Source organism: Cyprinus carpio, chromosome A21, assembly GCF_018340385.1.
Source record: "Cyprinus carpio isolate SPL01 chromosome A21, ASM1834038v1, whole genome shotgun sequence".
NCBI lineage: Eukaryota > Metazoa > Chordata > Actinopteri > Cypriniformes > Cyprinidae > Cyprinus > Cyprinus carpio.
The window spans coordinates 24,038,851-24,065,109 of record NC_056592.1 but is presented as its reverse complement, the minus strand read 5'-3'; the positions used below and the strand labels follow the sequence as shown (position 1 = coordinate 24,065,109).

The 26,259-nt window shown below is 37.8% G+C and overlaps 1 protein-coding gene across 1 annotated transcript; it reads left to right on the top strand.

Moving 5' to 3' along the window:
* The first annotated feature begins 531 nt into the window (after window positions 1–531).
* On the top strand, window positions 532–24,269 carry rps6kal (ribosomal protein S6 kinase a, like). The gene is made up of 22 exons (XM_042711391.1): window positions 532–770; window positions 4,690–4,746; window positions 6,056–6,172; window positions 7,592–7,673; window positions 7,750–7,830; window positions 8,452–8,531; window positions 11,089–11,195; window positions 11,447–11,484; window positions 11,785–11,927; window positions 13,797–13,867; window positions 14,051–14,139; window positions 14,226–14,290; window positions 15,858–15,960; window positions 16,050–16,174; window positions 16,257–16,379; window positions 17,100–17,189; window positions 17,273–17,431; window positions 19,364–19,525; window positions 19,601–19,677; window positions 20,945–21,062; window positions 21,235–21,375; window positions 22,452–24,269. The coding sequence occupies exons 1-22, from the start codon at window positions 705–707 to the stop codon at window positions 22,578–22,580; spliced, it is 2,223 nt and encodes a 740-aa protein (XP_042567325.1). The 5' UTR covers window positions 532–704; the 3' UTR covers window positions 22,581–24,269.
* Window positions 24,270–26,259: the final 1,990 nt, after the last annotated feature.

Genomic DNA, 26,259 nt, shown 5'->3' with positions numbered 1-26,259 from the left:
AACAGCTCACTGGCCTAAATGGTGTGTCATACTTGACAGTTTTTACACTTCTGCATGTTTATGGACACAGCAGCAATCCTTCTCATAAACTGCGCATCTCTTGTAGGGTTACATGAATGTTGGAGCCTATCCCATCGTCTCAGGTCACCTGAATGTCTGAAGACATAAAAATATTAATTGCCATCACTCCTGATCGCACAACTACATTTGGAGTATTATATGGTAAAGCACAATTTTATGCAGTGTGTGCAATAATTTTTTTTTTTATGCTACACATAAAGGGATAGTCCACCCAAAGATGAAAATTCTGTCATCATTTGCTCACCCTTAAATTGTTCCAAACCTGCATGAGTTTCTTTCTTGTGGAGACATTTTGAAGAATGTGGATAACCAAATTCTATTGACTTCCATAGTATTTTTCTTTCCCCACTGTGAACTAATCCTTTAATCATGAGTTCAGAGCTGGGATGCTGTTTAAAGGGACTGCGCTCCTCGATGGGGAAATCCTCCGCCGGGGTGCGTCACAGTGACGTCAGCGCTGGCGTCTTCAGCGGGCGCGCGCAGTGACGGCCATATTTGAGCGGATCGGGATCGCAGCGCAGTGGCCCGCGCGTTATATCGCTCGCGTCAGCTGATCACACGCGCGTTTACCGGACACACACGACGCGGAGATGCCTCGCGGAACACGCGTCTAGTTCGACCGCATGACGTCCTTCGGCCCCGCGATGGAGTCCTCGCGCGAAATGGAGGTGCAGAGCGTCAGCAGCGAGGTATGTCGCACATATAACCGCCTCCACCGGCCGCGGCGGATCCCCGGTGCCGTTAACGGCGGCTTCGTGTGTGTTTTCGGTGATGTGAGCGGCGCGGGTGCGCGCACGCAGTGTGGAGACTCGCGTGACGACAGCGTTAGCATTAGCCGTTAGCATCTGATAATGATGCTGCTGGTCAATCCTTCACAACACTAAAGCGAACGGTGCTCCAGTCAGTGAAGTCGTGTGTGTGAGGTGTGCAAACACGAGCATGATGATGATGATGATGATGATGATTAGCCTGCGCTTGTTGATCGGATTCTCTTATGAGTCATGACTGAAGCGCGCGCACGCGAGTGTTAGCTGTAGCTGTATAACGCCACAGAGTCTCCTCTGCCTTCACTGATTTATATCTGCTCGGAGCTGTCATATTATTAATGTTCTCATTTAAAAGGCATCATTTCAGTTGGGTTGGGCGCATCGAGCACAATATCACTAATGCATGTTTTTTCAGAGCAATAAAATAACACTATCTTTGAAAAAAGCACATAATGTTTAAATTAATGTCTATAAACCATATATAATTAATTAAGTTGCTTAAACAATTAGAAACACAGCAGCATCATGTATGTACGTATGTATAATTTAATACAAAGACCGAAAACCAATCACAAAGAGAACTTCTTTCATTTAAAAACACGAGAAGCAGTGGGATGAAAAACCAGCGTAAAGTCTCGACGTGTTTTTAAAAGTTGAGCTTGCATTAATTTAGCATGTCTCTCTAAACATGCGTGTCTCTTGTGTGATACACGAGTGCAGCGCTGATAGATGTCCTTCTAGAAAATGTGATTAATATGTGTTCTGTGTGCACGGCTTGGTTTGGACGTAAACGAGATCTTCTCTGCTTCGATGTTCTCTTCTCACACAATATTTTGAGTGAACCGTGCAGCGCTGGATCTAGTGTCTTCAGCTGGATAAGAGATGAAAAACATTATATCATCATCTCATCCTCTGATAAAGCTGTCTGACGCACACCTGACATTACAATGCAGCGGTTTGTATTCGATTGTGGATTTTATTTTAGATTTGACAGCCCTAGTCATCACTGTTCAATTAGGATAAAGTTAAAAAAGAAAAATAAGGACGGGAAATTTGGCCTCCAAGATTTACACTTCACCTCTGTGTTAGGACAGTGTCTTATAAACTAGCATTTGAATTCAGCTTAGACTAATCTGTTTTTCTTTTTTTTTTTTGGTAAGTGAATAATAATAACAATAATAATAATAATAATAATAATAATAAATAAAAAAAACTAACTTTAAAGACTAGGGCTGGACGATATGGGCAAACTTTATATAACAATATATTTCTTAATTTCGGTCGATACAATATAATTCTGATATCAATATGAACAATATTAAAAAAGCCTCATAAAAACTGCCAAGAAGCAGATGTCTGTATCAACAAACTTCTGAAAAATTAATTTGCCAAGTCTATGAAACCTCCTCCTATAAAACTGTGTAATATTTTAGAAATAAAAACAGTACAAATAAATTAAAGTTCACCTTTTATTTGTATTCAGCCTTCATACAACACTGAAAAAAAAAATTGTATAAACTGAATACATCAGGTTGAGAAACTCAAAAATCTGCTGAAGCTGGTTGCCTTAAACTTAAGTTTTCTCAACTTTTTATTTTTTTCAGTGAAACAAGAAATGTGAAATCACTATCAAATAGACAAAAACTCTCAGACTCTCCTTATTAATATCTTTAACTTTAAACTATAACACAGGCTGATTGCTTTTATAGATTGAAACAAAAGTGCTTCTGGCAGCATAAAGAATATGAGAAGCTCAGAGCTGCTGCAGAAAACAGAAGAAAAGAGTGAGCAACAACACAAACACCTTGCTAGAGACGGATATTAATAATGCAGATTCATTCTCTGCCAGCAGGGGGTGCTTTTGGAGCAGCAGAAATAGCGGTTTCCCCGGTAACAGCTGTAAACAAAGCAGCGCTGCGCTCATAAACACTGCTTTATCAGATAAAATGAAACTATTCTGAAGAGATACATTCATATAAAACACCCGTGCCACGATTTGATTTTAAAACATGCAGTGCTCATGTTTATTCAATCAAGACAAATAAATCAATGCACAGGAAACACTGGTTATGTGTGTATTGTGTGAGATCTATTGATATCGCATTGTTGTCAGCAAGGTTTAGGCCTCTGTCGTGGACTTATGACTCTAAAAGCTGCTCATATTCTTCATATGGGACCCATAATGAGTGTGAATGTGCACCGGCTGATAGTGATCCCAATGCTCCAACTAGTAATTAAACACCTGGAATCAGCTTTATTTGTGTGTTTTCTGAGAGGTGTACCCTCTCTGTCACTTCTTGACGAGCGCTGCGTCCCCTCAGCACAGGTGTGGTGTAGGTGTAAAGCGCAGTATTCCAGCTTTGTGATTATTCGTAGTGAATTATTGATGGCATGAGTCTGAACTGTGAGATGTGATGTGCAACCCGTGCTGATGTAAACAAACGATCACACTGACACATCTGAAGCGTCCACATGAAGACACGCAATCCTGATATACACAGAATAACAGTATTTCAGAAGATCGAGTATTCACACAAACATAATCTGTTATGTCTAAAGTGAATGTTTGGGGAACTGTTGGGGAAAAACTTCTGAAGTGTAACATTAGATCTGTGCATTACTGTAAGTCTTACTGTATCAGCCGTCTGTCTCATTAATGTTAATCAATAAAAGAAAAGAGGGAACCACTCACTGCTCTTGATTGAACTCTTTTGTAGTTTTAATAATCAGTTTATTTGTGATGAATACACTAAAGTGGTTTTTACATTTGTTTTTCTTGAATGCTTTTGTTTAGATGTAAGATTAAAAAAGTAATGCACTATTTAATTTGTTTCTTATATTTGTTCTGCTGTTTATTTGCATCTTTGTTCTAATGTTTAATAGCAAAGATTAAAAAATGATCTGTATTGTGATTAATATAGTAATTGTTATTAAGAAAAGAAGTAGAGGAAAAGATGCAGCATTGCTTGGTGATTTTGCTTTGGGATCCTCAGAAAATGTTTACTTGATTTTTCTCAATGATTGTATGACATCGAATTTGTGATTGTATCACATCTATGTCAGTTAATTATTTTTTTTTGTCCGATTCCAACAAATCATATATCATTGAAGGCTTTTTTTTAATGAAGATTGTGCAAATAAAAATAACTTGTTTTTGAAGATTTGCTCATTAGCACAGGTCACACTCTCTGTGTGGTGCTCAGCTGAAATAAACTTCATTAATGAATGACATTTGCTTCCTTGATTTCTGGTACTTTTTTTCTAACATTACATTATTAGATATATGCATCATTTATTATATATATATATATATGTGTGTGTGTGTGTGTGTGTGTGTGTGTATATATATATATATATATACATATATATATATATATATATATATATATATAAATGAGCTACATGTAAGGCTGCACAATTAATCAAATTTCTAATCGCGATTACAATTACGAAAACTACAAATACTAAAATAATCAAATCGTTCAAAGTCCACTTGTGTTATTCTGCGTGCTTAAGATGCGTTTTATTCTTTCTACATGTTATCTTAAGGGTTTTTCCATTGTTTGTATTTTAGTTTTAGTATAAAATTATAATACCATTCATATATATATATATATATATACACTTTTTATTTTTTTTATCATTTAAAGAAGAAACCAATCCGATGTATAGTTGACATTTGAGGCTTAACACTACAGTGTCACTGTCATAATCGTGCAGCCCTTTTTTATATATATATATATACACACACACACAAAATACATTACAATAATAGGCTGTTACCAATCAAATAAAATAGTATTAAAAATGATGTGCTGTGTGTGGTTTGTGTGTGTTTCAGGTGAATGGGCATCAGATGATGGATGAGCCGATGGAGGAGGACTCCTACACACACTGTGTGAGTATCTCTCTCTCTCTCTCTCTCTCTCTCTCTCTCTCTCTCGCTCCATCGTTCCACTCACTGGAGATCAGGGTTTCAACATGGGGCTTTTTTAATGCCCATCGTCATCATAAATGTTTATAATTGGCAGGTGTTTGAAAGTATTGGCAGTATACTCATGCGTACAAGTCATTTAAGTGCAAGAGGATGCATAGAGAACTCAGTTCAGTACTCATGCACTACTGAAATCTCCTCTCAGACATTGTGCAAATACTCAGTTCTCTGTCACATCTTCTTACAGAATTATGTCAAAATGCCCATCTTTGTGAGTATTCATGTAAACAGTGTCGGTTATGTAACTTAATGTAAGTTGATAAGGAAATCAGATGAGTGTCATATTGGATTTGTGCATTCAGTCTTAAAGTGACAGCAGCTTTATAAACCTGATTATGTCTGTGTCTTTGAGGTCCTTCCAACAACAAAAGACAGTCACTCACTGTCCTTAACTAAATAACTTTTGTAGTTTGACAGTGATTAAACTATATTTAATTCATACAGTGTTTTATTTTTATATTTGATTTCTTTTCTTTAGGTTTTGTAGTTTTTAATACTTAGTTAATACTACTGTATTCCTGGTTGTAATTTATTTGTTCTTATGTTATTACTGAATACTTGCCTTTAAGATGTTTGAATGTTATATTAATTAGGATAGAAATGTTGGCTTTGGTATCAGAATGAGAATTTTAATATTTGGCTGGTATCTAAAATGTTAGTGTTGTAACAGCCCTAGCTATATATTAGTATGTAATGTTGAAACAGTTAAAAATATAACAGCAGTTATGTATGAATAGAAGATAATCAAGGAAAAGAATTTCAAAATAATTTAAATTATGTAAAATAAATATTTTTGTTGCAGCAGTGGTATGCATTTTATTTACTATCTCTAAGCTGAATTGTGATATATCATATACAGAGGCACCAAAGTATTTGGAAACGTGAGCCACAGTTAAAAATATATTTGCATTATTTAACAAAATATTAAGACTGTATGTTAATTGGCGAAGATATCTGCATTGGCCATTACAAACCCATATCCACTTACAAGCTTTGATGAAATTGTTATGAGTTTTTGAATAATACTGAACACAGTTAATAGTAACTAATGAAACCATTTTCTTTCTGATGAAAGTAAACACAGACTGGTGTCCATCAGCTGAGTCACGCAGTTGAAAGTCCTGGAAGTAATCTAGATTTGTTGTGTGTTTTGAAAGCTGTCCTCCACACACTTGTCAGGATGTGTGTGTGTGTTTGTGTTGTGTGTGTGCAGGACGAGGGCGCGTATCAAGAGATCCACATCACTCATCATGTGAAGGAGGGCTGTGAGAAGGCCGAGCCCAGCCAGTTTGAGCTGCTCAAGGTTTTGGGACAAGGCTCCTTTGGGAAGGTCTGTGATTCTTTCTCTTCACACATGTTAACAGTCGGCTGCGGCGGAGCACAAACTTCATGGTTTGGTGGGATTTTTGTACAACAGTGAGAACAAAGCATCTGTCTTTGAATGATTTATTTTGTAAACGCAGTGGCTGCAGCAGTTCTTACTGTGAAGACTCTTATTTACACATGACTCCAAAATGACTGAAAAACTATTTAACGTAGCAGCATAATAATGACAGTTACTCTTAGACATTAACAGTGTAGAAATTAAAGTGGTATTTTCAGTTCCAGGGTTGATTATTGACATAGTTTCAAATGATTTTTCTTAACCTCAGATCTCAAGTTTTAAATATTGTGTCTTATTTTCAATAAGCTATTATACAATTCAAAACTGGTCTCAATTTTGCTGTGGCAGCTGATTGATCTGCGTTTATTAGAATACAGTCAAACACTTGGGTTCATGTCTTAAATGTGCTTTACCTGAGAAGAGCGGTTTCCTCTGAAATGTTTTTATTTTCTGTTTGATGCACACAAAGATAATGAATAATTAGTTTAATTGTGTTCTGTTTAGCGAAAGCCCTGTGTCTAGGCCTAATTACCAGTCATGTCATAAATCTGTCTTTAGTGTTAGTTGTTTTCTTTTTCAGTCGTAATACTTTATCTGTGCATTTAGCAACTACCATTATTACTATAAATGAGTACAGTAGCATTAGAAGCCTAACCTGTGTCTGTAATGATAAGAGCAGCCGAACGCTCCTGGTGTCTGTGGATCAGTTCTGCACTTTGACTCGGAGCGATTCTGGCCCATTTCTGCTCAGAGCGCTTCATCAGAGCGTTAGCTGCAAGACTGGAGCAGAGACTGAAAGCGGTGGACATCATTCACACAGACCAGCAGCTAAAACACAGAGCATTCACACTCAGTTTATGTCTGACCGCTCGCTGGTTTTCCTTGGTGTCTTGTGTCATGAGTCCTGTTTTGTTCATTATTCTTCACTAGGGTTGGGTATCGAGATCTGGTTCCATTTTTCAGATTTCCAAGAACCGGGTATTCGATGAGACGCGTGTGTTTCGATTCCGCTTAACGATTCCAGCATTCGCATTTTAATGTGATTTTAAACCATTTAAGCGCAGGAAGGGAAATAACTTGTGTGCTGTTTTGTGTTGCACGCACATCTGAAGCGTGAGAACAGCGAGGTGTGGGTTTCCGGACTGTGTCCCATTCTCCAACCGTTCTGTGCATTAATTTTCCACTGCAGAAAAGGTTGTTCCGAGCCGGAACGGACTTCTTTCACATTTACCAACCAATATGCACAAAAACAAAACAAAAAAATAGTGAAACAAGAGCATTTGTCTCTGTTGCAAGCAATCAGATGTTGTTTTCATGTATGCTGATATTAGAAAAGTGGTGATCTGTGATCTGTCCTGTCCTCAGGTGTTTTTGGTGCGGAAGTTGATGGGTCCAGATGCCGGTCAGCTTTATGCAATGAAGGTGCTCAAAAAGGCATCTTTAAAAGGTCAGTGAGTGTCTGCATTAGTGTCAGCATGTTTCTGTGATGATATACTGGTGTTTATTCCTCATTTGTGTTGCAGTGAGGGACAGAGTTCGCACTAAGATGGAGAGAGATATTCTGGTGGAGGTCAATCATCCTTTCATTGTGAAGTTGCACTATGGTAAGACTCTTGGAGAAACCTTCTGAGTGACAGGTGTGGGGCTGTTCTACAAGATGAAAAGATCAATGCTACAGACAGTTTGAAGTGAGAATATGATGTACTTGATATTGTCTGCTTCTGGTATTTCAGGATAAGTGGTTCTGAAGTGTATTAAAAAATCAAAAAACAGATCTTGTGACCTGTAGGTGGTGCTGTCACCAACCTCGGCAGGTTTCTTCAGATCATAATGCCAATAAAGTAAACCAAACATCATTTTGGTTTGGTCAGCCCTGTGTGCAGATCTGTCCAGTGATCATTTCAGCCCATTTTGGTGAAATTCGCACATTCCAGACCGTTTGTTTTGCATAGAAGTTTTCAACATGACTTGAGTGTGTGTGTAAATGTTTCTCTGTCTAACGGAAAAATGCTGAGACCATGAAGGGTTTTCTTTTGAAACCATAAAATATACTTAAATATATGTGAAAAGTCCATTATATACAATGAATATAGACTTAAAGGGACAGTTTAAAAGTGATTTTGTTCCTTTGCTTGTTTTATTTATTTTTCGTGGTATGATTGACATTTCCATAGATTTCCCCATAATTCCCCAGCTCTGATATTGTTTTTTTTTTCCACTTACAGCCTTTCAGACAGAAGGGAAACTCTATTTAATTTTGGATTTTCTCAGGGGTGGGGATGTATTTACTCGTTTATCCAAAGAGGTAAGCATCTCTTGTTCAAAAATTATATGCACAAATAAACCAGAATTTCATGTAGAGGGCAATTTTCTTATGTTCATTTGCATGCTTTTTAATGCTGGACACCAAATTATTGTTTAATGCAAAGTAGACCTCTGTTGTTAATCTGTAATGATATCACCTCTTGGAAAAAGTTGGCAGAAAATGATTATATCTTGCAGTCATTGTGTTTTTATCCACAGATGAGAACTGATTCATTTTTTGTCAGTGATTGTTAGCAGGTCTTTAGTCTGTGCCAGCTATTTGTGTTTCAAATAATTTTTCTTTTCTATTAATTGGTTTCTCTATTTATTTATTTGTACTGTACTTTTTTCTGTTTTGAAAATGTTGATTTATGTGCACAGTCACCACCAGGCACAAAAGTTTAAATTAATTAACTCTTACATTAGAGATTAAGCCTTCAGATTCAAAAACAGCTCATGCATATTTAATTACAGGTGCTGGTCATATAATTAGAATATCATCAAAAAGTTGATTTATTTCACTAATTCCATTCAAAAAGTGAAACTTATATATTATATTCATTCATTACACACAGACTGATATATTTCAAATTTTTATTTCTTTTAATTTTGATGATTATAACTGACAACCCCAAATTCAGTATCTTAGAAAATTAGAATATAACTTAAGAGCAATACAAAGAAAGGATTTTTAAAAATCTTGGCCAACTGAAAAGTATGAACATGAAAAGTATGAGCATGTACAGCACTCAACACTTTGTTGGGGCTCCTTTTGCCTGAATTACTGCAGCAATGCGGCGTGGCATGGAGTCGATCAGTCTGTGGCACTGCTCAGGTGTTATGAGAATACAGGTTGCTCTGATAGTGGCCTTCAGCTCTTCTGCATTCTTGGGTCTGGCATATCGCATCTTCCTCTTCACAATACCCCATAGATTTTCTCTGGGGTTAAAGTCAGGCGAGTTTGCTGGCCAATTAAGAACAGGGATACCATGGTACTTAAACCAGGTACTGGAAGCTTTGGCACTGTGTGCAGGTGCCAAGTCCTGTTGGAAAATTAAATCTGCATCTCCATAAACTTGGTCAGCAGCAGGAAGCATGAAGTGCTCTAAAACTTCCTGGTTTGTGACTGTGTTGACCTTGGACCTGAGAAAACACAGTGGACCAACACCAGCAGATGACATGGCACCCCAAACCATCACTGACTGTGGAAACTTTACACTGGACCTCAAGCAACGTGGATTGAGTGCCTCTCCTCTCTTCTCAGCAGCAGTCCAGTCCTTTTTGTCTTTAGCCCAGGCGAGACGCTTCTGACGCTGTCTGTTGTTCAAGAGTGGCTTGACACAAGGAATGCGAAGCTGAAACCCATGTCTTGCATACGTCTGTGTGTAGTGGTTCTTGAAGCACTGACTCCAGCTGCAGTCCACTCTTTGTGAATCTCCCCCCCATTTTTGAATGGGTTTTGTTTCACAATCCTCTCCAGGGTACGGTTATCCCTATTGCTTGTACACTTTTTTCTACCACATCTTTTCCTTCCCTTCGCTTCTCTATTAATGTGTTTGGACACAGAGCTCTGTGAACAGCCAGCCTCTTTTGCAATGACCTTTTGTGTCTTGCCCTCCTTGTGCAAGGTGTCAATGGTCGTCTTTTGGACAACTGTCAAGTCAGCAGTCTTCCCCATGATTGTGTAGCCTACAGAACTAGACTGAGAGACCATTTAAAGGCCTTTGCAGGTGTTTTGAGTTAATTAGCTGATTAGAGTGTGTCACCAGGTGTCTTCAATATTGAACCTTTTCACAATATTCTAATTCTCTGAGATACTGAATTTGGGATTTTCCTTAGTTGTCAGTTATAATCATCAAAATTAAAAGAAATAAACATTTGAAATATATCAGTCTAAGTGTAATGAATGAATATAATATACAAGTTTCACTTTTTGAATGGGAATTAGTGAAATCAATGATGATGATATTCTAATTATATGACCAGCACCTGTACATCTTATGTCTTACAAGTATGTGTGTTTATGTACATCTTATGAACTGCTCAGTGGAGGAGATTAAATGTTTACAAAAAATCTTAAATATTTGCTAAAAAAGCTCCTTTGATATATACTGTACATATCAGTTTTATTCTTAGACATTTTTATTAAGGCAAAAAGTGACTATCACATTTGTTTTCTCCGTTCCTGAATGTGGCAACATGTAAACGAATGTACATGTGAATCATATGGATTCATATAAACAGAACTTTCAGATTCTGAAATCAGATTGGATTCAGTTGGATTAAGAATTAGTGCATGTAAACACCTAATAATGTGGAGGCAGTGTACTCATGTGCACTGTTTTCAAATGCTGTTTTCAGTTGGATGTGCCAGTAAATGCATTGTATAAAATAATGATGTTTTTTTGTGTGTGTGTATTTGTATTTAGTGTGCATTAATTGTCACAAATTATTATTTATTTGACTCCTTTCTATCTCTCTCATTTATGATGCTGTGCATTATGTTGTTGTTGTGTGTGATCTTTGATGCGAGAGTAAATCTGTCCAGTTCTTACTAGGTTATGTTTACAGAGGAGGATGTGAAATTCTACCTTGCAGAGCTGGCCCTTGCATTGGATCATCTACACAACCTAGGCATTGTTTACAGAGACCTGAAGCCTGAAAAGTAAAGTATCCCCCTTCACCTCTCCGCTTCTCTCTCTCTGTGTGTAGAGTAGAAACCACTCTCTCTCTCTGTCTCCGTCTCTGGCTTTCACCTGCCCTCTCTATTTGATCTTTTATTAAATAAGGATGGATTTATCTGACAGAACCAATGTTCAAGATTGTAATCGAGAGGTTTTGGATTTTGTTTGTTGACTCATGTTTAGTTCATGTATTTTTGTATCTGTATTGGAGAAATGTGGTCTTAATTTTCAGCATTTTGCTTGATGAAGCTGGACATATCAAGTTAACAGGTACGCACCGTTGTCCCCTTATTACACATCACTTCCCTGCCTGTTGAACTTGTGCATGTAGATACCAGACAATTCTGTAATGTTTGATTCTCTAAAATAATTGAGTTATGTGTGGTGTGTTTGTGTCAAGATGGGGTTGTTTGTCAAGCTCTGCTGCTGGAGGGCCGTCGGCTCCTGCTTGTAGTTTTCATGTAATCCTCGATAAACTCTGCAGGACAGTGACTCCGGGAGCAGAGTTGGACACCCCTGGTTTAGCTTGGTGATGCAGATATGACAGATGTGCTGCTGTGCCTTTTCCAGACTTTGGGCTCAGTAAAGAATCGGTAGATCAGGACAAAAAAGCATACTCGTTCTGTGGCACTGTGGAGTATATGGCCCCTGAGGTGGTCAACAGAAGAGGTCACACGCAGAGCGCTGACTGGTGGTCTCTCGGCGTCTTAATGGTAGGACCTTAATGACTTTATCTCTCCCCTAATGAGCATGACTGGAAAATGTAAAGCTATATATGCAACACTGTTCTCATGTTCAGCGCGTATAACTACAGATCGACCGATAATTGGTTTAACCGATACTTTTCCTGATATTTTAGCCACTGTACGTAGAAATAAGTTTTGTTGTGTTTGCACGGAGAGAGGGAAGTTACAGTATCGACAGCATTATAACTAAATACATGTTCAGTTCAGTACTGTTTTTATCATTGTAAACAATAAATAAATATTGGTTGTGTATATCGGTTACCGTTCACACTAACATGCAAATAATCGGAATCGAATTGAAACATAGAATATTGTTCAATCTTTAGGTTAGGGATGCACGATATATTTTGGCCGATAAAGGCTTTTTTTTTTTTTCTGTTATCTGTATCGGCCCGATAAGAAAATTTGTCAGATATCTTAAAGCTGATAAATAATGCATTATTTCCTTCAGAGACACTTGACATGAGATGACTTGTTTGTATTATTTATGCATTATTTTATTTATTTGTAAGAGTTTTTATGATGAAATCTGGTAATAGGAGAGTAAAATTATTTTTAACCCTTATGCGTTGTTGGGGACGTTTTCTTCCACTAGGGGGTAAAGTTGAGTCTTATTTTGGCCACAACTTTCTCTGTGTTTCAGCAAATGGAATAATTTTTGGTGACAAATCTTATTTTTACACATATTTTGGGAAAATGCTTTGAAAATTTTCAAAAACTCAAAAATACACTGTGGGCAAATTCACTACCCTTTCGTTATGTTCGTGGATGAAAACATCCACCAAATTAAACTGCTGTAAAAATGTATCAGATAAATATTTTTTTCAATTTTTTTTTTTTTTTTTTTTGCATAAATCTATTAATCAACCTCAGTCCTGATCAAAACTACCAAATGTTACTAAAAAAATCCAAGATTTTAACTCTTTAATTACCAAGTTCATAAATTATGTCACTGATTTGGGAATAAAAAAAACACACAAAATGACATATTTTCAATATAAAAAGTGATTGTGGACTGGATTTTTTTTACCTTTTATCAGTCTTGGGCATGTCAAAGATTAGTAACAACATTGGCTTTGATGCATTGTTAGTTTTTGTGCAGCATTAGATTTAAAATTTTTTCTCCCTCATTTATTGTTCGTGGCTGTTTTTGCCCCCTTGACTTCCATTATAACAACATTTTTTTTTATTGCAAAGCCATGACACCATATAATCATGCATTCTTGATTGTTGGTGGTTTTCCCTGTTGGTAAGAGGTAAAATTTGATATTTTTACAGTTGATCACTAGGTGGGACCATTAGGTGGGACAAACTTGAACCAAAAAAAAGTCCTCAATCAAATAGTGCCCCCTGGTGGCAGAATTTGACTCAATTTGGCGTGTGTCCTATAGTTTCCTAAAGTTTGAATTTCTCTTTCAGACTGTATAGGTGTAATTGTTTTGTTGTCTGTGCTCTTGTTTTGCACTCTGTCACGGTCTGGTCTTGCTGTTACTGAATTATAGAGACAGTTCACCCATAAATGACAGTTCTGTCATGATTTCCTCTCCCTCATGATGTTCCAAGCCAACACTAAAGAAGATATTGTGAAGAATGTTGCTGTGAATTCTTTTGACCTCCACTATGTGGATAGAAAAAAAGGACGGAGACGTTTGATGTGTCTTTAGTGTGACACATGATATCTGTTGTACTGAGTGAATTGACTGAAAGAGAACATTTGCATTGAAGTCACACATTGGATTCCCATAGTGCTTTGATACTTACCCGAGTAAATGTCTGGTTGATTTGCTTTCTTTGACAGTCATTGATTTATTTATTTACATGTGTCTTTTCCCCTAGTTTGAAATGCTGACCGGCACGTTACCGTTCCAAGGAAAAGACAGGAACGAGACTATGAACATGATTCTTAAGTAAGTGTGGCTGTTACAACAAGCCAGTCTACGTGATGCTTGATTGGTCGAATCTTTTGTCAAGGCTGCCTGATAGAAATGAGATTGACTGGTGAACTGAAGAACCGACAACAAGCAGAGTTCATGACTGTGCACATAAAAGGCTGGTAATGTTGTGACTTCCTGTTTGTTCCTGCGCCTCAGAGCAAAGCTGGGAATGCCACAGTTTCTAAGTCTGGAAGCACAAAGTCTTTTACGAATGCTGTTCAAAAGAAATCCGTCAAACCGTTTAGGTAAGTCACCTGATGTGTGAATGGAAGCACTAGGCCAGGGCTTGTTGAACTGTAATGGAAACAGACTGTGATGTACTCTGTTCCAGGAGCGGGTCCTGACGGAGTGGAGGAGATCAAGCGGCACACGTTCTTCTCCACCATCGACTGGAATGTGAGTATATCCTTCATAATCTTCAATTAAAATGTAACTTGCTTAGGGTTACCTAACCCTAACTAGTGCCAAAGGTTTGAAAAGCAAATGTAAGAGATGCTTTGACTGCAAGCTTGCGTTCAGCTCCGACTCAGTGTCATTAGAAATAAAATCCAGTCCAGATTGTGCTGCTACGCTCAGAAAACCATGGGTTCTTAATGCCGATTCTTGTTGAGTTCGTCCTTTATCTGTTTGTGTGTCAGTTTGAGTATATTTTAGGGATGCACCGGTTGACCGGCCATAAATCGGAACCGGCCGGTTTTTGCTTAAAATACGCGATCGGCAATCGGCCGGTTTTTGGTCTTTTTTTCGCCGTTTTTTCCGGAAGTGCGCCCGCGTGCACAGACTGCAATGTATAATCATTGGCTATCATGTCATTTGCGTCGAAGTATTTCGAAATCTGTGCGCAGGACACGGGCAGCCGTTTAGCACTGGAAGTGCAGAGTAACATGTCTGAGGCACAGATAGCAGGAAGTGAACAGCCGCTGGTGTACTGGCGCACAAATAAGAGCCCCTTTCCTGCACTCAATGAAGCTGCGCGGGCGTACTGTACCTGTCCGTGCCCTACACAAGCGGAGACAGTGAAGGGATGTTCAGCTCAACTTCTCGCGTGTTGGATGTGAAACGAAATGGAATAAACTGTGACAAAACTGAATTTTTATTTATTATTATTATTTATTTTTTTGTAAAGTAGAACTTGCATACACGTTTGAAAAGCCAGAAGTAAATGTCAGTTATGTATAAGATGATTATTTTTATTTTACCTTCAAATTACATCGACTTAATTTGATTTAAAAATCACCTGCTGTAGCACACTGATAAAGTGTTTCATTCATCCAATTAAAACATTTTAGGGTAATGGTTCACATCTATATTTTTTTAACTTGATACAAGTGATTTATTTTTTATTGGCTCAAGTAAAAAAATATAGATGTGAATCATTACCCTAATTTTTTTTTTTTTTTTTAATTGGACGAATGAAACACTTTGCATCTTTGTTTTATTCGCACCAACATTATTTGATTTTAACATTTTGGAATAATTTATTTATATAGCATACTTTTATTTAGTCTCACAGGTAAAGACCAAATTTAAAAACTAAAACAAATACGGAATGCTGATTAAGAAACATCTTATTGAATGTGTGTTGATTGTTTTGTTTGGATTGTAGAATATGCAGTTGTTGCCTTTAATTTCACATGGTTACAGTTACTCTTTTCATTTAAGGCCAGTTCTGTGTAGTTTCAACCCAATTCAAAAACAAAAGCTTTGTATTGAATGTAGGCTACTTACTGTGCAGTCACTGCCGTTAATTTCAGATGGTAACGGTTATTGTTTTCAATAGCCAAAAGCCAGTTTGGCCTATTAAATACAAAATAGACATCTTGTTTATGCATTCTTTCTTTCTTGTTTGTTGCATAAAGAAAAAAAAATCGGAAATCGTTATCGGAATCGGCCATGAAAAATCATGATCAGTGCATCCCTAGAATATTTTATACGAGCAGCATGTGTTTGTTTGTGATTGTAGAAACTGTACCGAAGAGAACTTCAGCCTCCATTCAAACCCGCTGCAGGGAGACCAGACGACACCTTCTGCTTCGACCCAGAATTCACAGCCAAAACTCCCAAAGGTGCAATGGATCGATCACACGAGAGCGAGTGCTGATGAATGCGTTCAGATGTTCCTGCTTGACGTGTGTTTTGTGTGTGTGTTGGACAGATTCTCCAGGTATCCCCCCCAGTGCAAACGCTCACCAGCTCTTCAAAGGCTTCAGTTTCGTAGCTCCAGTCTCTCTGGAGGAAAGCAAAAGTGCCCCGCTAGTCAACATTCTCCCCTTCGTGCAGGTAATCACTCATCTATCTGTCTGTATTTCAGTGAGCTGTGTATATATGGTTTATATGTGCGTGTGTGTGTGTGCGGCGTCAGATGCACGGAGGCTCGGCTCAGTTTGCAGACGTGTACGAGCTGAAGGAGGACATCGGCGTGGGTTCCTACTCCATTTGTAAGCGCTGCATACACAGGGTCACCGCCATGGAGTTTGCTGTGAAGGTGAGACACTATGAGCCGGGTGTAGAATAGTTCTCCTGATCTCCTGTCTAGTCAGGCATTTTTAGCTTTTAGGATTCATGTTTGTTAATTAGCCTAATTATTACCGCAGGCATGAACTGTAATGTTTTTGGTCTTTTCTGGCAAGGATAAGCTCAGTGTAGGGTATATTATCACACTGCCGACAGTAATTGACCTAACTGTATTTATCTGTTTGTAATTATGCAGTAAAATACCATATATGATCTGGGATTATTAGAAGAAACTTGATCTTGAAATCATCTTGCTTTGGAAATATTTCACGTTTTAAAGTCCATTCATTCATCTTGCTATATTAGATAACCACAATATGTTTTCTGCTTTGTTACTTTTAATCAGAAATGAAGTATCAGCTTTAAAATTCTGTCAGTTTGATCAAAAATACAAACTCTAAATGTGTCTTTGATGCTCTGAGGCGTTTGCTGTTGCACCGATCATCTTTCCTCTTTACTACTAGTTATAGCAAAAAATAAACACGATTGAACTTCAGAAAAATGTTAAAAGAAATTCAACACTCATTTTTTTTTCACCACAGAAAGACGTCAATAAAACACGTGAACAATGTCACGTAAAGTCACTTTTACCTCATTGCAAGGCGCAGTGTAGCGCTTACACTCAGCGTTTTTACGTCTAGCTGGTGCAACCGGCCCCTGGTGTAATGTCTTCTGTTCTGGTGTCAAACAGATCATTGATAAGAGCAAGCGCGACCCGTCGGAGGAGATCGAGATCCTGATGCGGTACGGACAGCATCCCAACATCATCACGCTGAAGGACGTGAGTGACACGGCTCTGGTGTCTGGTCTCCAGCTGTGTGTGCGGCTCACTCAGGTGTGTGTGTGTGTGTGTGTGTGTGTCAGGTGTACGACGAGGGCCGCTTCGTGTATCTGGTGACGGAGCTGATGAAGGGCGGAGAGCTGCTGGATAAGATCCTCAGGCAGAAGTTCTTCTCGGAGCGAGAGGCCAGCGCTGTGCTCTACACCATCACCAAAACTGTGGACTACCTGCACTGTCAGGGGGTGAGAGACGCCTGCCCTCGCTCTGTACACTCCACACCTAACAGCAGGCACAGCCGTGTGTACCACAAACGGTCCGGTGTCCGCTGCTGCTGGGTATTTCAGCTGCACAGAAGCAGAATTGCAAAGTGATATTTTTTAACATTGTTTGAATTTGTCATCATAATCATAAATGTTTGTGACCATTCTGGCACTTCTTCATGATAGTTTAGTGAAGTAATTATCACACATATATATTCTAAACCAGGCAAAATGGTCTTGACAGCTAGAGATCATCATGTATTTTACTTGTGTGAAGAGTCAAATTTATCATTTGAAATCTAGCTGTGTTGTAAATGTAATCTTGAAGACATGTCCGGTTTGGTGAGGAAGACTGCATGAAAAAGATCATCATCTTAAGACTTATTAGGACCCTCTAGTGGTCACAGTTGTGAATTACTGTAGCCCTCATTTACAGGCACAAATTATTGTATATATGTCAATCATAAACTAAGATACTGTTCATTTTATAATTTATAATAAAATAAATCTCTCAAAATCTCATCAGTTCTGCACATATCTCGGAAATGGCATGTTTAGATTGCAAAGAACTGTGACTATTTTATCTATAATAATCCAGGGAATTAATTATTTAAAAAGAAAAAGAAAAATGTTATTTGGAAATGATTTCAGAAAATCAGATTTGAAAAGTTGTCATGTCAGTTTCATGGACTGGGCTTGTAATTCTGATTAAAGCGGCTGTGGGCTAACGAACAGCTATTTTGATGCTCAGATGCTCAGTTCTAAACATGGCACGATGTTACAATAATCAAACATGCTTTCTTATTAATGAAGGACAGTAATCCTGTTAAACATACTATACATAAAACGATCATTACTTGAACTATTGGTATTCAGTGAATTAAGTATTTGATGTTTAACAAGGATAGTTGCATTTAATTGCTTGCTTTTATTTTGCTAACTGAATTTGCATTTTAAAATGAGACGCCTCTGTACTTTCATTTGATGTGTCAGTCTGAACACATTTGTTACGTTTACATTTAGTCATTTAGCAGACACTTATCCAAAGCGACTTACAAACGAGGACAATAGAAGCAATCAAAATCAACAAAAGAGCAATAATATACAAGTGCTATAACAAGTCTCATTTTACTTTGACACAGTACACATAGCAAGGTTTTTTTTATTATTATATAATAAGTAAAAAGAAATCAAATACAAAAACAATAGAGCAAGCTAGTGTTAGAGGCCTTTTTTGTTTTTTGTTAATTGTATAATAAATAAAAAGAAAACAAGTAGACAGAATACAGAAAGAATAGAGAAGCTAGTGTTAGTTATATATATATATATATATATATATATATATATATATATATATATGATATATGTATGTGTAGATATATATATATATATATATATATATATATATATATATATATATATATATATATATAATGTATATGTGTGTGTTTTTATATATATATATATATATATATATATATATATATATATATATATATATATATATATAACACTAGCTTCTCTATTTTCTCTATATATATAAAGAAAACAAGCAGTTAGTAAATGAATAGAGTGCCAGTCTAAAAGGGACATGTTTTAGCACACACTAATGGCCTAATATTCAGAGCTTCCATGCTTTGATAACTCCACAGAAGTTTCTGCATGACATTTTGCACGTTTTCAAATGTTTTATAAATTATTTTAAAGTTTTTTTTTAATGTATAGGAGCATTTTAAATGACAGTGGTTTAAATACGGTGTCCTAGGTTGAAACTGATTGAGGGGAAGCAGATTCAGAGCACACAGATCCTGAGCTAACAGAAGTCTCGACTGATTCTTAGTCTTAACAGAGGTTAGGTCTGAGCAGCAGAGCGTTTGCAGGTGCTGATGCGGTGACGATCTGCTCCTCCTGCAGGTGGTGCACAGGGACCTGAAGCCCAGCAACATCCTCTACATGGACGATTCAGGAAACCCCGACTCCATCCGCATCTGTGACTTCGGCTTCGCCAAGCAGCTGCGCGGAGACAACGGTCTGCTGCTGACTCCCTGCTACACGGCTAACTTCGTGGCTCCTGAGGTGAGGATCAGCAGCTGCGCATGCACTGACAGACAGACAGACAGAGCTCGCTCACGTGTCTCTGATGTGCTGCAGGTGCTGATGAGGCAGGGCTACGACGCCGCCTGTGACATCTGGAGTCTGGGAGTCCTGCTCTACACCATGCTGGCGGGGTCTGTGTGACATCTGCAGAGTTTCTCTTCTCTTACTGACACACTGAAGATGCATTAACAGAGCTGTTGCTGTGAAATGGAGAGTAATGGAGACGAGGAATGAGAATGTGGTCTGATGTGGCAGAGAAAGCCAAACTATTCCGAATGAGTGGTTTTTCATTTGTTTTGATTAAAGAAAAAAAGCCATTGTTGTAGAGTTCGGAGGGCTCCTTTCCAAAGTGTTACCTGTTGAAACAAAATAAAAGAGATATTAGTAACATTTTTAATCATGAGAGAACATTGTCCTAATACACTTTGCAAATAACATCTTTCATACTATAACACATAATATTATAATAACATAACATAATTCATCTGTGCTGTTTTTTTTATTTTTATTTTTTTGCGATGCAGTTAAAAACTAAATTGAAGAATTTTTGCATATTGCATTTTGTAAAAAAAAAAAAAAAGACTAAAAATTTTGAAATACTTTTTTCATCCGTTAGAAATTATATTGCAAATGAATAAAAACCGTCTTGTCGACAGTAACTACACGCCTGCAGTTTTACATATGATTTTCGACGAGCTCTAAATCGTATATTTTCCTCATCCATCTTAAAAAAACCCTGTTTATTTTATTAAATTATTTACTTAAATATTTATAATTTTTTGTATTTGTTATATAGACTTTTTAGATCAATCATTAAGCTATTCATAAACTAGAACTGTTGTATAGCTGCTTTTTTGTTTTTTTCCTGTGTATTTATTTTAAGACCGTAGACCAAAATAAAAGATGCTTGAAAATATTAATTTTGAAATCAGAGTAATCACTGTCTATTTTAAATTTAACACAACATTTCAACTCGGATCATCTATAAAACAAATGAAAAACATCAAATCCAAATGAGTAACAAAATGACAAAAAGAGGTTTTATTTTATTTCATTTTTTAATTTAAACTCTCTTTAAGAACTTAATGTCTTGCATTTCTTGCCACAGTGATTTAATTACTACAGAATTATAATATAAAGTCTGACACATTACAGCAGTAGAATGAATAATCTATGGTCTGATTTCATAAAAAAAATTAAAAATGGAATCAACTACATTCCATACATAATTTGTTTCTATATTGGTACATGGATGCATTACTTTATTATTATTATTATTATTTTTTTTTTTTTTTTACAAAAACCCAACAAACATTGCATGGAAACTGTATTCTGAACTGGCCAGATAAGGTTTTTTATTTGGCTGAATGCATGTGAATCCTGTGTTTCTCTGTGTAGGTACACACCCTTCGCCAACGGCCCCAACGACACGCCGGAGGAGATTCTGCTGCGCATCGGCAGCGGGAAGTTCTCCCTGAGCGGAGGAAACTGGGACTCAGTGTCCGACTCCTCAAAGGTAGAGCAGTCTTCATGCGTTCATGTCGAGTCGCTGGTTTAAATATATATCTGGTGCAGGCGACCAATCAGTGGCTGGCTTGATCTTTGTGGTACATGTATAAATCCTCACTGGAGACTGTGATTGATTCAGAGGAGCGCAGTCATTAGTCAGGAGCTGGTGTTGTGTGCAGGATCTGCTGTCTCATATGCTGCACGTGGACCCTCACCAGCGATACTCGGCTGAACAGGTACTCAAACACTCGTGGATCGCCCTCCGCGACCAGAACCCACACTTCCAGCTCACGCGCCACGAGGCGCCTCATCTGGTCAAGGTACGGCACCAGTTTAATCTTGTGCCATGATTTTAGAATTTAAGGAATTGTGATTTTTTTTTTTTTTAATAGAAATATTACCAGACGTAAGAACTGGCATCGGCATGAGATGTATTTACAAACCGTTTGATGAAGCTGAGCTGACATAAATGCATTTACACTGCATAAGCATAAATAATTTTATAAGATTAATGTTTAAATATTTTAAAAAAATGCAAATAAGAAGTGTTAGGAAATATACAATGGTACTTTTAAGTATGAACCCAAACCACCAGTAGGTGGCGGTAAAATGAGTGAGTTCAGTCCTCCGTTCAGACGGCTGATTCGTTCAGAAACGAGGTGACTGCTGTCTTCATGAATGCACCACTGAATCATTGATTCATTCAGAAAGAAACACCGCTGTGTCGCTCGGAGACACAAAACAGCTCTGCTGTGGTTTTGATCGGACAGATTTTCGTCAGTGAAACTGAGCAAAACCAGTCAATATTACAGTATGTCTAAAATGTAACCTAATTTTAACTTCCTGTTTATTAAACAGCTATTATATAAAATCAGTGTCACATTGCAGTCTTTTTGATATTCGGGGAAATATATTGTTCGTGTAGGCTAATGTGCTTACCATAATCATATATTATAAATATATATTTTTTTTTACTACCGCAGTATGCTTCTATAATTTTCTGAGAGTGCTGTTGCGCTCATTTGTTTTGATTTCTGCTCTGACGCTCACTTTTTGAGAGTTTTTTTTTTAAAGCATTTTTCTTGTTTTATTTCTTAGCATATAATACGTATAAAGACAAGTTTGTACAATATGTAGTTGTAGTATCTTTTCTGCAAAGATATTTAACAAGTGATTTGATTAACACTGACATCATGTTGAGAAATTCATGAGTGCTGCACTCAGAATAGAATTTTCTTCAGAGGGTTAATTAATCAAAAGTTAATTGAATCATGTTGTAGTCACATTTTCAAGCAGTTAAAAATCGAGAATAAATGTTCTGAAAAAAACAAAAAACCAAATGTAGATTTGAATGTTTTGCCATATGGAGTATGAGTGTGTGGTGTGTGTCTCGTAGGGAGCGATGGCCGCCACATACTCGGCTCTGAACCACAAGACGTGTAAGCCGGTTCTGGAGCCGGTGGCCGCCTCTGGTCTGGCCCAGCGCAGGAACATGAAGAAGCTGACGTCTACAGACATGTCCTGAGGAGCTCGGCGCTTCCTCTACACTTCCTGCACTCTTCAGGAGCGCCCCTCTGCTTCTCTCTGGTGGAGGGAAGAACACCAGCTCCATCTCCATCCCGCTTCACACACACATCTCCTGAAGACACCTCCAGCTCACACAGATTGTGCCGGAAGCCTGTTTGTAGGACCATGAAGAACATTTGTGACAATCAAGCCCTTTTTCCTATTAATATCAGGATTTGTCTTGACTAAATTCTCCGGTATGTGCTACAGCAAATACAACCTTCTTCTGAATACTTTACAGGTGAAATGATGTCTAGTTGTCCCACTTTAAAGGATAAGTCCATTTCCAGAATACAGATTCCCTGATAATTTACTCACCCCCATGTCATCTTTCTTTCTTCAGTTGCATTTTTAATTTTTTTATTTTTTTGAGAAAAATATTCCAGGATTTTCTCCATATATTGGACTTCAGTGGTGGCCAATGATTTGAAGGTCCAAAGCGCGAAATAAGGACCTTATCTAGTGAAACAATTGGTCATTCTCTGAAATAATTAATATTTATACACTTAACACACAAATGCTGTGCTAGCATTAGCTCTGCGATGCGTGTCTGTATTAGCTGATGTTGGAAAGGTCAAGCGTGACGCAGGCGGAAGCACTGACTCACTGTTTACAGAGCAAACAAACATGCAATGAAAGTCATGCCCTTTACAAAAGAGGAAGGTAAAACTGATGTCGGATGATTTTAGAGTTGGAGGAGAAAATAAGATGGAGTTTTTAAATGAAGAACTAACCACACGTGACTTTTCCAACAGGATTATGTGACGTGTGAAAACATCGCAGAGCAGAGCTAGAGCTAGTCCAGCATTTGTGGTTAAAACGTATATAAATATTAATTTTTTCAGAGAATGACCAATCGTTTTGCTAGATAAGGCACTTATTCCTCGGCTGCGGTCGTGTAGAGCTCTTCAACCCGTCGAGCACCACTGAAGTCCACTCTATGCAGAGAAATCCTGCAGTGTTTCACTAAAAAAACCTTAATTTCTTTGTGACTGAAGAAAGAAAGACATGAACGTCTCGGATGACATGGGGGTGAGTAAAAGATCAGGAAATCTGTGTTCTGGAAGTGGACTTGAGATGAGAATTGGATGAATGCACCTAAAATGCGGTGAATTGTCAACGGTGTTACCGTGCAAAGCATCTTAACGGTCCTTAAAACAGGCACGATACGGTTACGACCTGCACATTTCTCACCGCTCTCCATCTGTTAGCCACTTCCTGTCCCGTTAGTGTTGCGATCCACATGGCATTACCTCAGAAGCACTCAGTGTTAGCGTCTCCTCGGCTCGGTGTATATAGACTCGTTCGTCGTGTGTGTGTGTGGATCCTTGAGCACATTTGCACTGAGGCTCGTCTGTTCCCGTCTCGGACCGCTCTTTGCCTTTTGTTGAATGGGAAGTACATGAGCAAAGGGTGGAGAAGTAAATCTATATTTATAAAGTCGAATGAGGTGGATGAATGTAGATGAGATTGGATCCACGAAATCGCATCTCTCTGCTCCAGATGGAGGGAAAAAAAAATATTCCATGAAACTTTTTAAAGACATTGTGGAAATTGTATCATATTGTATTTATTTCACTTATTTTTAAAATTTTATTTTTCTTTCAGGTGATGTACATATTGACATTAAAGAACATTATTGACATGATGCTTTTCTTCTGTGATTTCATTATCAAGCTTGACTGCAAAAGATGAAACCAAAGGGTTAGGAAACGCTGTACCACAATGGAAAATGGTCAAAAAAAGTGGATTTTCTTTCCTATTTAAATGCACATTTCTTTTAGAAATTAATAGATGTGTACCAGTATATAGTCAAAACTCATGCAAACCAAAAATAAGTAGATCCCTATCACTGAACCTTCACTGAAGGCCAAATCATCCTCGCTCTCATCGAATGGAAGAGCTAACTCTGCACTCTTCCTGTTGGGCTTTCTGTAAAATATTGCTCAATTCATTTGCTGAAAAGAAGAAATTATTTTCATATTTGTACATAAATCCAACTACACTGCAGTTATTTATTTATTTGAAGCGTTTATTGCAATCATATTATTGGTGCTACTAGATAAGTGTGGCAGCACATACAAAATATATTTCATCTTTCGTCATCGTAATCCAGTCACAGGGACAGATGACAACCTCAGCCATTATTTTATTGACCAGCGTCCACATCTCTGCACTTCGAGTGAGTGGTCAGTCTTATTTCACATGGTCAGTGACACATGCATCTGAAGTAAGTTTAGAATTCCAGAATAATTTTATAAATTTATTTATAATGTTATGTTAAATGTTAAATTCATTTTCATGCAGGGCCAGGCAGGTTTGGACTGCTTTTTTCCCTTAATAAATGAAATTTTATTTAAAAACTGCATTTTGTATTTACTTGCATTATCTTTGTGTATTATTAAAATTTGTTTGATGATCTGAATCTTTTAAGTGTGAAAAAAAAAATATATAAAACAGGAAGGGGGCAAAAACCTTTTAACGGCACTGTACATATACGACAAACCTTGGACTAGGGATAAAAAAATAAAGTTTAGTCCAAAAGCCTTAACTGCATGATGATAGAAGCTTTCAGACCGGCTTGCGAAAGTGACTCATTTCATGCTGACCACTGATATATTGTCAGCAGAACATGTCAGCCATAGATGAGTTTGACAATGCATTTTATTGAAAACCACGTGTCTCCAAACCAGCTATTTTCCCCAAGACCACACCGGGAGCATACAGCTGAAGCTCTACATGATGCACGCATGAACTGGAAGCTGGATCAGAAGGAGCTGGTTGCTATAATGACCGACAATGACCGCAACATTATCAATGGAGAAGTGGCATAAAATGCATTGCTCACCTAACCCACCTCACCACACCACAGTTTAATGTCATAAAAAAAAAAAAGTGAAAGTGATGTGACATACAGCCAAGTATGGTGACCCATACTCAGAATTGGTGCTCTGCATTTAACCCATCCCGCAGTTGGGGGTTCTGTGCCTTGCTCAAGGGCAGCTCAGTCGTGGTATTGCCGGCCCAAGACTCAAACCCACAACCTTAGGGTTAGGAACTCGCTAACCATCAGGCCACGACTTCCCCATGCATATTATGTTCAGTAAAATTATTGTTTGCAGTAATAACCGCCTAGAGTTGAACGAGCATAAGAAAAAGTACAGAAAATGTTAAAGCAACATGAAAGTGTGTAGTCATTTCATTACACACATGCACATTAAACACAGGTGATGATCTGCCTAGTTTCAGAGAGTGGGTCTGTAATCTCTCACTTGTGCACTACTTTGTTAAATCAGATGGGCAATAATAAATTAAAGATGTAACTATTAACGTATATACAACTTCTGTAATTGTTGTATATAAATTTATATATATATATATATATAAAAAAAAAGTTTATTAATAAACAGCAGGAGACAGCAGTCATGAAAATCCCTTCAAGCCTGCACTGATCTCTTATGTCAGACCTGTACTGCACCTTTTCAACACAAGTCTCCTGACACATGAAGAGGGCGACACCGAGCTCTGCAAATCAGTCAAGGACACTGATCCAGCAATTAATGACCTGTTGGACATGGCCTCACTAGTGGATCCACGGTTCAGGTACAAATACAGCATTACCCAAGCTTGTCCCTGAC

Excerpts from the sequence above, each read along its gene's own strand:
- rps6kal (XM_042711391.1), top strand. The coding sequence starts at position 705 with ATGACGTCCTTCGGCCCCGCGATGGAGTCCTCGCGCGAAATGGAGGTG. Across the intron at positions 15,961-16,049 it reads CACAGCCAAAACTCCCAAAG|ATTCTCCAGGTATCCCCCCC; the intron begins GTGCAATGGATC and ends TGTGTTGGACAG. Across the intron at positions 17,190-17,272 it reads ACATCATCACGCTGAAGGAC|GTGTACGACGAGGGCCGCTT; the intron begins GTGAGTGACACG and ends TGTGTGTGTCAG.